The 11,003-nt window shown below is 33.1% G+C and overlaps 1 protein-coding gene across 1 annotated transcript in view; it reads right to left on the bottom strand.

Moving 5' to 3' along the window:
* Positions 1–1,066: 1,066 nt before the first annotated feature.
* Positions 1,067–11,003, bottom strand: part of LOC134273293 (uncharacterized) — a 36,909-nt gene continuing 26,972 nt past the window's right edge. The window contains exons 30-39 of the mRNA XM_062755483.1: positions 9,498–10,612; positions 9,230–9,422; positions 8,917–9,082; positions 8,692–8,805; positions 5,089–5,367; positions 4,822–4,988; positions 2,972–3,130; positions 2,368–2,623; positions 1,970–2,260; positions 1,067–1,646 (exon numbers count right to left, since the gene is read on the bottom strand). Of these exons, the coding sequence (XP_062611467.1) occupies positions 1,480–1,646; positions 1,970–2,260; positions 2,368–2,623; positions 2,972–3,130; positions 4,822–4,988; positions 5,089–5,367; positions 8,692–8,805; positions 8,917–9,082; positions 9,230–9,422; positions 9,498–10,612 (2,907 nt within the window). The 3' untranslated portion in view covers positions 1,067–1,479. The remainder of the gene's footprint in view (positions 1,647–1,969; positions 2,261–2,367; positions 2,624–2,971; positions 3,131–4,821; positions 4,989–5,088; positions 5,368–8,691; positions 8,806–8,916; positions 9,083–9,229; positions 9,423–9,497; positions 10,613–11,003) is intronic.

Below are 11,003 nucleotides of genomic sequence, written 5' to 3'. Positions count from 1 at the left end.
CTACTACTACTACTACTACTACACTACTTAACCTTGGCAATGATTTTTGCACAACTGGATCTAGGGCTCTCGTCCTTCTCATATGTATTCATTGTGACAAGACCTTTCAGCTGGTATAAATATTATTGACCTTGACCTAATAGTTTGACCCACTTTTTAAAAAACTTGATCCTTGGTCATAACTTTTGAACAGTTAGAAATAGCGCTTTCATATTTCACAGATGTATTCCTTGTAACAAGACCTTCCTTTGGGTACCAACACTTTTGACCTTGACCTTTGGAGTTTGACATGCATTTGAGAGAATTCAAATTCAACCCTTGCTATAAACTGCCATTCGGGGAATAAGTGTTTCACAAACACATCGTGTTTTTTTAGTGTTCCTCTAAGTTAGTTCTACCAATACCTTTTTAAAATGTACAAGAAATGTATTTTCCATGTGTTCAAAAATTCATGATAAGGGATGACTTTTACACAGAATTTTATCAAGTCAAATTCTAAGGGTTTTTTGATTCATCTGAAGTTGAGTGGTTCTCCAAAACATCTAATTATAAGAAGCATTAAAGGTAAACTTTGACGATTACATAGCCGAAGTTGAATTAATGGGGTTTTACAATTTTTCTCTCATACAACTCTTAGACATACTAGAGAATATGTATTGCTTAACTCACTTACATCTTATTTGATATAACAATATAAAATTATATCAGTTCATCATATATTATGTTATCATACAAAAAATATAAGAAAAATACAGTACTTGATAGAATATATATTACGCTTTAAATAAACTAAGACTTCACCAAGGTGAGTTTGATTTTGATGAAAAGTTAAAAATGGATAACACCAAAAGTGGAATTAATTTTAACTATGCGAAATCTTGTCACTATTGACGATCTTCTATTTTTCATTATTGAAAGAAAGACAGAGGAATAAAATATCCAGTTAAATAATTTCTACCAACATCTTCAATGTTAGTGTTTAACGTTATAATTAAGTGTTTCAAACTTTTGAATACATGCAAGTTGGTCGTCACTTAACTAAAAAAAAAAAAAGGCAAAGGGATATTAAATTTCAACAAGAAATCAGAAACAATATTTTATTCATGGCGGACATGAAACGTCAAGAAACATTGCAAACGAATACTAATTTTCAAATGAATAATATGCACAAAGAAGTTTTTATTAAATTATAAAAAGATAATTCGGTAAGAAGCAACTAAATATAAACTACTTAGAAATGATAAGAATAAGTTCTTGTGTCAGAAGCCTTGCCATCGCAAATTACTCAATTTACTTGAGATATTACTTTGTAAAATTATTACTTGTACAAAATATACTTTCCACAGTGAGATTACTGGTTATAGGAACAACATTATTCAATTATTTATCGTCAAAAATTAATACTAGGTACGAAACGGAAAAAAAATGGGGAAAAAACTATTCTATCCCATACAAAGCAATTTATCCCGCTAAATGTCTTCATCCAATCACTATTCTTCTTCTCCGTTTTTTCTTGACTTCTTCCATTTCCGTTTCAAGTTCATCTTTAACTTCGTCATCGCATTCAACAAATCCTTCCATTTTGTTAATGACTTTGTCGACTTTTTCGTCTAGCTCCTGGAGTTTTTCTTGGTCTGATGTTTTTCCTGTAAATAAACACAAGAATTTAGACAGGGCTTAGAGCTACATTTCATTAGAATACAGTTAGTTATAGATTTATTATGACGGATGTGAGTATTAAAGCAGTTCAAAAAAATGAAAATAATTGTAAAATGCCACCATAAGTTTAAAAAAAAAATATTTTTAACCTAGAGGAATGACATCTGTCCTATGTCTGTTTGTATACTTCATTGTCAGTTAAAAGACTTTTTTTGAAAACTTCATTAAGATTCAATTTTCAGACTTTTGATATATATAGTTTCATAAACCAATCTTCAAAATAACTCTTGGATAGTAAATATTTTATTACCTTCAATGTAAATGTACTGTTGCAATCGTGGATCTTTGTACATATGAGCAACTTTTCGTCTTGGTGGAGTTCCTACACCTAATACCATCTTAAGTCTCTTCATCATATAATCTATAACCTCATGCTCATTGGACTGATTGGCCGGGTCTCTTCTCACTGCCTCGAAGGCCTCCATCAAAATAGTTAGAAAGAAATTGATGAGAATAAAGCTGAAACAAATGCTGAAGAATCCAAACAGCAGAGGTCCAGTAATTCGAGTTGCACTGTATGCTGCCTCATAGTCAAACTTGCCTGAAATATGCCACAACCAAATATATTTAATAAAGTTTCAATACAAGCTGGTTATTGCTTACTATTTTTTTCTTCTTTCTTGTAGATAATTTTTTGTAAATATTTACCTAACATCATTGACAGCAAAGTCTCCAGAGTTACCATATAAGATCGGAATTCAAACAGTTTTGACATGAAGAAAAGGTATGCAGTGCAGGCAAAGGAAAGGAAGGCGATGTTAAAGACAAAACTAAAACTGATAAGCATTTTTGCGGAATGTCGTAGCGTACTGCTTAGTAAAGAGATTTTCCTATTAAAACGAAGCAGTCGGAGAAATCGGACATTCAGAAGAAAGACCAAGAAAGCGATGAACCAACTGGAAAGCTGTGAATGAAGTAATAAAAATATATTATATTCAGTTAACGTTCAAGTAGAGTTCAATTTATTTGACTTCATATTAATATGTAAATAAACAATAAGCGATAGACACACTATAGGCTTTAAGGAAAAATTATTTTTGTTCACAAATTGCTCTATTTTTATTGCATCAAAATTGATTGAAACCGAAAAACAAAATCGCATATCTTGATTGGTCTAGTTGTCTGATAAAATCAAATTAAAACCAAGGAGAAGTATATTAAAAGAGCAAAATGCATCAAAAACTTCCAGTGTATTATATCTAAAAAGATTACAATTATATCAAGAGGTTACAATTCAACAAATAAAACTTACATCATCCAGCATAACTGTAAAGTGCATATTAACAAAACTCGTAGGGTTTTCGTCAATTTTATTTAGCATTCTAACGCAAAGAACTGCTCTCCAGATAAACATCAAGCCAATAGAGTAAGATATTAGCAGGATTGCCACCTCAAAGTTGTTCCAGAATTGCTGAAAGTAGAATAATATATATTTCATACCTGTTGTAAAGCATTCAGAAGTTGAGAACGTATTCTTTTCTTATTAATCAACAAAAGATACTGGATGAAAAATAGGTTCGTGAGGATAACCAAACAAGATTCTACCCCAGCTGTATTTTTAAACTCAATTTTCTTGGATTGGAAAACTATGACACATGGACATTTTAAAAGAAAATATAGACATTCCTGTTTTTCAATAAGAAAATTATGGAAATGACACAAATTTGCAACGTTGAACTTGACAGAATGAATTGCTGCGGATTACTAGCATTTTATACCGTAACCTGTCCTCATGAATAATCTCCCTAAAGATTCAACTTTTAAACCAATCTAATGAAGAGTATTGAATTTAACACGATTCTCAATATATTTTTTCTGCCAGTATCATTGACCTTGCCAAAATAATCTTGGGTCAAAGTCGTAACAAACCTTTCGTGTAAGAAAAATTTATGTGAAGTATCAATATCATAATTTTTTCTCCACCAGGAGATCATAGACTGCACCCTTGACCTTGCCAAACTAGACGTTATACTTGTTTGTACTTATAACAAAGGAAAAGTAGAAGTTAGACTTGAAACTTTGCAATAACAGTAAATAGAATAATTATCCTTGATTTAGTCTTTTTTTGTGGCAAGATTGCAAATAGACTACAACTGTAGGAGTAGCCTTTCAAAAGAAATTTACAGAAATTTAAATTTTTATTACCATGGCAACATCACTTGTCAAAATAAAAAAAAGAATATCAAAAGAGAATTTTATTTTGTATCTCAATGTAGTCTTCTTGAATCCTGCATTATATTAAAATCAGACCAAAACTGTAAAAGGAGTAGCATTTTAAAAGTATTTTTTAAAAAATTCTATTTTTATTAACCATGGTAACACCTTTCATCGAAATTAAAAACCGATATATAAAATTATGTATCTTAGTGAAGTGTACTTCACTAGTGTGCCAAACTATATTGAAATCAAACCAAAACTGTAGGAAGAGTAGTATTTTTAAAGTCTTTCATAGAAATTTCTATTTTGATACATGTAACCACGACAACATCGTTCATTGAAATTCAAAAAAAAACAAAAAACGATAGACAGAATTATGTATCTTAGTATCATCTACTTGTGTGGTAAATTGAAATCAAACCAAACGTGTAGGAGTAGCATTTTGAAAGTATTTCAAATTGCTATTTTAGTAACCACGGCATCATCATTCATCGAAATCAAAAACCGTTAAAGAGAATTGTGTATCTTAGTATAGTCTACTTGTGGGCAAAATTATATTAAGATCAAATCTAAACTGTAGGAGGAGTAGCATTTTTAAAGTATTTCGACGAAGTTTCTATTGTTAGTTACCATTGCAACAGCTTTCATCGAAATCAAAACCGATATATAGAATTGTGTATCTTAGTGTAGTCAACTTGTGTCTTAAGTTATACTGAAATCTTACCAAAACTGTAGGAAGAGTATCATTTTGAAAAATTTTTACAGACGGAGAGACAGACAGACGGACGGACGATGGACACTTACTATCGCATAAGCTCTTCTGGTCTCGGACCAGTAGAACTAAAAACCTAAAGTCAGATCATGAATTCAATACATGTAACAGGGTGAATTGAAAGATAATAATGCCAGAGAGATCCCAATCTTCAATGCAGAGGTATAACTAACCTTGAAGTATTTTTTGCCCTGTTCTTTCATTTTCTTAACTTCTTTTACAGTGTAGAAGATGACAAAAGCCAATGCAGAAATTTCAATGGCCAAGACAAAGTACATATAGTCGTTGTTAATATACCGGTCTAATCTAAAGACATGGACCCTGGGGAACGGTTCAATGGCTAAAATGAATAGGTATAATATTAATAATTTAATTTCATTTTTCTCATGAAGTAATTATAATAAAATTATTATTGAAATCATTTGTAGTTTTTTTTTTACCTCCGGTCTGTAGGAATTCACAGAGATATAAAGAAATGCCCCACAAATTCATGTTAGGATTAAATATATTGGCTTCAATGAACACAGCTCTTGTTCGCTTGTCAACCCATGAGTTGTCTTTGAGGAACTTCAGTACCATCTCAGCCTCTGAAAATGTGGCGCCCAGCTCAGCCACATATCCACCACCATTATAAGTTTCGAAAATTCCTTGGTAGGGATAGCCAGAAAGTTCCCACATCGATTGGTAACTGAAGAAGGGGTGAGGGAAATCGGTCGGATCTGCAACATCCATAATGATCAAACATCTTAATTATTGAAAGAAAAGGTGTATGAGGCTAAAAGGTCACAGATGATACTGCAATATCTCCTGTCTAATGTATCTTCGTTCTACGGCCTTGAAATGGTTAACTGAGATATTTTTATTGTAGCCTTATCCTTACCCCTTATATTTTAAACAAACTTGTATGTGATTTAAGATGATGACCCAAGATTTTCTTTAAATAAGAGGCCCATGGGCCACATGGCTCACCTGAGAAGCTTTGACTATGCTATTCTGAACCAGATTTCCCATTGTAATACCTATTTTGACCCCATCTTACCCCACAGGTCATAATTTGAACAATTTAGAATCTACACTACACCAGGATGCTTCCACGTAAGTTTCAGTTTTTTTTTGTCTCAGTGGTTCTTGAGAAGAAGATTTTAAACGATTTTTCTATATACTTCTATGTAAAACTTGGATTCCCTATTGTGACCCCGCCCAACCCCCAGGGGTCATGATTTGAACAATTTAGAATCTACGCTACCCCAGGATACTTCCACATAAGTTTCAGCTTTTCTGGCCCAGTGGTTATTGAGAAATATATTTTTTAATAACCCCTTCCTATTTTTGTCTTTTCTTGATTATCTCCCCTTGTGAGAGGACCTGGCCCTTCATTTTAACAACACCCTAGGATGCTTTGTACCAAGATTGGTTAAAATTGACCCAGAAGAAGTCAAAAATGTGAAAAGTTTACAGACAGACAGACAGACGGACAGATAACGGACGGACGACGGACAAAATGTGATCAGAAAAGTTCACTTAAGCCTTCGGCTCAGGTGAGCTAAAAATGTTTGGTTGACCTCTCCCGACCGACTGACTAATAATGGCCCGACTCAAAACAGTTTTTCTTACATTCCAGGACACGAAATTTTTTCTATCATTTCTCTTATCCCGTCAACAATTATGTTGAAATTTCTGGAAAAAAGATTTTATTTATACATACATCCCGACCCAATAATTTTACACGAGTTTGGAGTGGGTTAGCAAACATTATTTCAAAGGTGGACCTTTTTTTCATAAACCATCGAAAGATTTTCACGTTTTAATCTGATTATCTATAGTAAAACTTCCCCAACATCAGTTCCCTTTGATTGAACAAAATTTATTGAATTTTAAGTCAGAAAGCAACTTTTTGGCCAAACATACCATAAACAAAATTTACTGTTGTTAACTATGGTTCATTGTTGTCAGCTTTAATTATATTTGATTTACAATATAAAAAAAACTTTTACAATAAAAAAACTTTTGCTGTAGCACTTTCTTGTGATTAACACCGTGGGACCTGAATGTCATATCAGTGATGTAAAATGTTATAATATGAATGTAAGTATAATATTTCTTTTTTAAAAATAAAATGCATGAGAAGTACTGCAATTTCCACTTCATTAAAAATTATAATTAGACTTTCTATGTTTTAAAGAATGACCAAATTTAAAAGTGAAATTGACAAATAAACTATAGTTTACTGTCAAATCATTTTTCTTATGGGATTTTACTTGAAGAAGTGACATTTACGGACTGTTTTAAGCTTTGTTTGAGTTATTGGTGTCAAAATCACAGACTTCTCTCGTACGCATATATCTAATGAAGCGCGCTATCGCTTGATGAAAAACATGCCTATATGCAAGTCTGACTGATTTACCAACCAAAAATTCAAACTAAATTTAAAATCAATCCTTATATTTCTTATTTAACAATGTAAGAAGCACAAGAATATAAGAAATATATGAATTTCTCGATGCCCCATATCGGTAAATTTTTATTAACGTCTCTGTAGTTTGTATGTCCATATTTTTCGTCTTTTTACGTGTAAAAGTTATTGATAAGAAGGATTGTTCTCATGTAAATACTTAAAAGTATGAGAAAATTATGTCCATCACAAATGTTGACTCGCTTTTAAAACTGTGTTTGTTAAAAAAAGATACTGGCATGCTTTCAGTAATTATTTTCTTATTTGACACTACTCTTCCTTACATGACTTTGTATTTTGTATATATGTGAATATGTTCCTGTACCTCATATACCACTGTATTGTCCGAGAGTAAATACAAACAAACAAGCTGTAGTCTCATTGTGACGTCATTTTTCGATAAGTTTCGCCATGTACTTTTCATGCGTGAGTTGGCTATGTAGAAGAACTCGGTAAATGTAAATGTTATAATGAATGTGTAAATACGTACTTTGTGTTGTTTTAAAAAATATCATTAAAGTTGAAAAATATCAAGGTCTGTCCTGTATGTCAGGGCACAATGACATATATACATTTTCCTGGTAGTGCAGACATTGTTTGATAAAAGAAATTGTTCATTTGCTCCGCAAATCCATTTATTTGCGTAAATATAGTTTACGTAAAACGCTCTCTTTGTTTCAGTTTGAATAGTTACAGCAAAAGATCCTTGAAAAACAACATGTTTATGATACTGGCAGCTTGAGGGATTTCTGCTATTGGTTTAATAGTAAATCAAATAAAGAGCCCTGAAACAAAAGTAGCCAGACACACATGATTTGTATCAGGTCGAAACAAGGTGCAATAGTTCTGGAAAATCAGGTTTAGCACCCAATATGGGAGGCACACTAATCATATATTATAATTAACGACTTTTGAAGCGTGAATAGATTTAATTCCTCAAAAAGATTTTTCTAGCAAAAGTGTTAAAGTATCTTTAATATGAAGCGAAATGATGTTTCAAAGTAGACGATTACTTCTGTTCAGTGATGTAAGAATCATAAGAGTTGTGTACGCTTGAAAAGCGGGAGGTATATAGTAATCGGTATGTCCGTCCGTCCGCCTGTCTGTTACGCTCTGGGGTACCCATCTCTTATCCGCAACTTCTCTTATACAACTGAGTGAAATGTAATGAAACTTTTACAGAATCTTTATAACATATTGCCAGTGTGCACCTCCTATTTTACGTTTTGATCCAACACATATTTTGGGTTTCCCGGCCATAGCAAAACATGGACTTTGCCATTATAACCATATGGGAGGCGGGGGTATCATTTAGCGAGTTCATTGCTCACAATATCTCTAGTTTACAAATAGTAATCATTAAATTAAAAGTATTGCAGTTATCCTCATTATATTGTCAGTAATTTCCATTTACTTTAAATTTGTTTAATGCTAGATTTATACGGATTTACAAAGTATTTGTTATAGTATCTCTAAATGATAATGGGTGTACGTGGCATCGCTACAATTATTCCAAAATGGTTTTACAAAAAAGCTCTCAGATTGCAAAAACTATTTTATATAGTTAAATTCTCTTTTAAACCTCTCTGACCTGAATCGTTCACTGGGTTCCATCGTAGTTTGTAGTTTGTTTTGTCCTCATAAAACATATCATAAGAAGGCATGCATTCTTTGGCAAAATAATTCAGTGGGATAAAGCACAATTCTGAAAAAACAATCAAATTTATTCCAGGATAATAAACTTAAAGTTGATTGCACTAAGTCTTTTCCTATATAAACGGGTATTAAACAGAAAAATGATATCTTTTATATTGACCTGGGGTTATTCTCAGCTGGCGTAATCTTGCTCCACCGACCAGTATACTTTGTTTGTCGATTATGAGTTTGTCAATAACTGGATCACCGTTGTAGAACTTGTTATTATACAACCCCTGTAAAAGGGCATTTTCACTCCAGTTCCAAAATTGATCCCGTGAGTTGATCTAAAGTCGGTGAAAATGTGTACTGAACATCATCACAGGAATTTGTATATGGACTAAAAAACTTATTGTCAGTATTTAAAATATATACTGTAATACTCAGCATGCAAAAAGTCATATAGATAAGCCGAAAGCAATCAATATACTTACATCAATGAAAGAAACAGTATAGTTTCCGATTTCTCGAGCAAATGTGCCTTTGTTCAGAATGTTCTCGTAGTTACTATACTGTATATATGACCAAGGATCTCTGTTGGCGTAGGCAATTGTTAGTACAATATACAGGAACATAATGCAGATTCCTATCTCCTTGAACATGGCATACATGGCAAGCTCCTTTTGCCTGTAAGGACAACATATTTAAATTCTTTCAGTGTTTTTATTTGGAGGGGGTTCTTGTTTACAAGCATATACTTACCTTTCCTCACGAATAGTTTTTAAGAAGTCCAGTTCTGGCGGCAGAGTTGCTTGAGTTTTCCTTTGTTCCAGCATTCGAAGCTTCTTAGGATCCTCTAAGTCTTTCTCTGTGAGATGATCATGAAGGTATTCTTCGTCCTTACTTAAGTCTGGTTTTAAAGGTACATCATCGTCGTCTTGCGCCTCAGGTTTCTTTATGACAAGTGCATAGAAGATTGCAAAAATAATTACTTTGATTGGTTGGGAGAAGAATACTGACTCAAACAAAGACATGATGAAACCTATCAACCAACTGACTGATTTATTAAGACCAAAGACACCTCCGAATTCCACAGCAAAGTAAAATGCTACGGCGACTGTAATGAAGGACAGGACGTATCCTACATAGATAAACCACCAGGGTAATCGTTTCTTGCTTTTAGTTGCCCCTTCCTTTTCAAATGCAACAACCTGTACATTGTGAGAAAACTCGGTCTGATTTTTTTTCACGCCATTGTTTTCATCAGAATTATCATTTGAGGACATTACACGCTTTTTCTCATCTCCAGTTTCTAAAAATTCCTCTTGTTGTTTCAGTTCAAGTTCAACAAAATCTGGATTGAGTTCAGACTTTTCTCTTAAAATACTCATTTCAGTACCCATTCTGGTAGGAGCTCTAGGTTCTTCTGCATTTTCATCTGTTGATCTATTGTTTGTGCTTTTTTCTTCCTCGTCTTCGTTAACCTTATTTGGAATGAATTCTTTCTTCTTCTCAGGCTTAGGCTTAGAGTAGCGGAAGATTAAAACAATGATGAAATTAATGGGGAAGGTCATGATGCCACTCACGACGCCTATATAAACACCAGTAAGAGAAAAGCTAACCGGACCAAGTTTTACTTGCGTGGGTGAAGAGTTTGTGTCTGTCTGGTACCAAGCAAGGCTTACAACCATTGTAGTGAATAGAAGTGTAAGGCAGCAGGTGAGTCGCTGGACTCGCGTAAAGTTACTCCTTGCAGGGCGTTGAAAGATAGAAAACCATAAATGTCCATCAGCCAAATTGTGTTTCGTCTTTTGCCAGAACAGATAATTAAAGCTCGTCAATTCTGCTCTACCAGCAACTGGAACCATTCGATCAATCTTTAAAGTACAAAATGTCGATAAAATAGATTTTCAATAAGATGTATAGATGTCAATAAGGTTCTTCTGCTTAAATATGCAATGGCTTTCACAGTTTACTAAATTTAAGAAATGGTATTTGATATATTTTAAACTAGAATTCTCCGATGAGACTGTAGTTATTTCACAAAGAAAAAGACGAATGACACTTGGTCATTTATAAAATATTCATTATAAACCAACACTCGTACACCAGGTTGCCTTCATTTTAAGAATTTAGAATTGAGACACTTTATCATAAACCATAAGTAACATCTTTTTCGACCAGTGGTTCGAAAAATTTATTGAACGACCGATTAACTGTATGTTATTTCATGCCCAGTTCACCAATTATTCACTTATAAAAATTCGA

Source organism: Saccostrea cucullata, unplaced genomic scaffold, assembly GCF_032062105.1.
Source record: "Saccostrea cucullata isolate Sc308-1 unplaced genomic scaffold, CSIRO_AGI_Scuc_v1 ctg153, whole genome shotgun sequence".
Lineage (NCBI taxonomy): Eukaryota > Metazoa > Mollusca > Bivalvia > Ostreida > Ostreidae > Saccostrea > Saccostrea cuccullata.
This window is presented reverse-complemented; position numbering and strand designations above follow the sequence as displayed.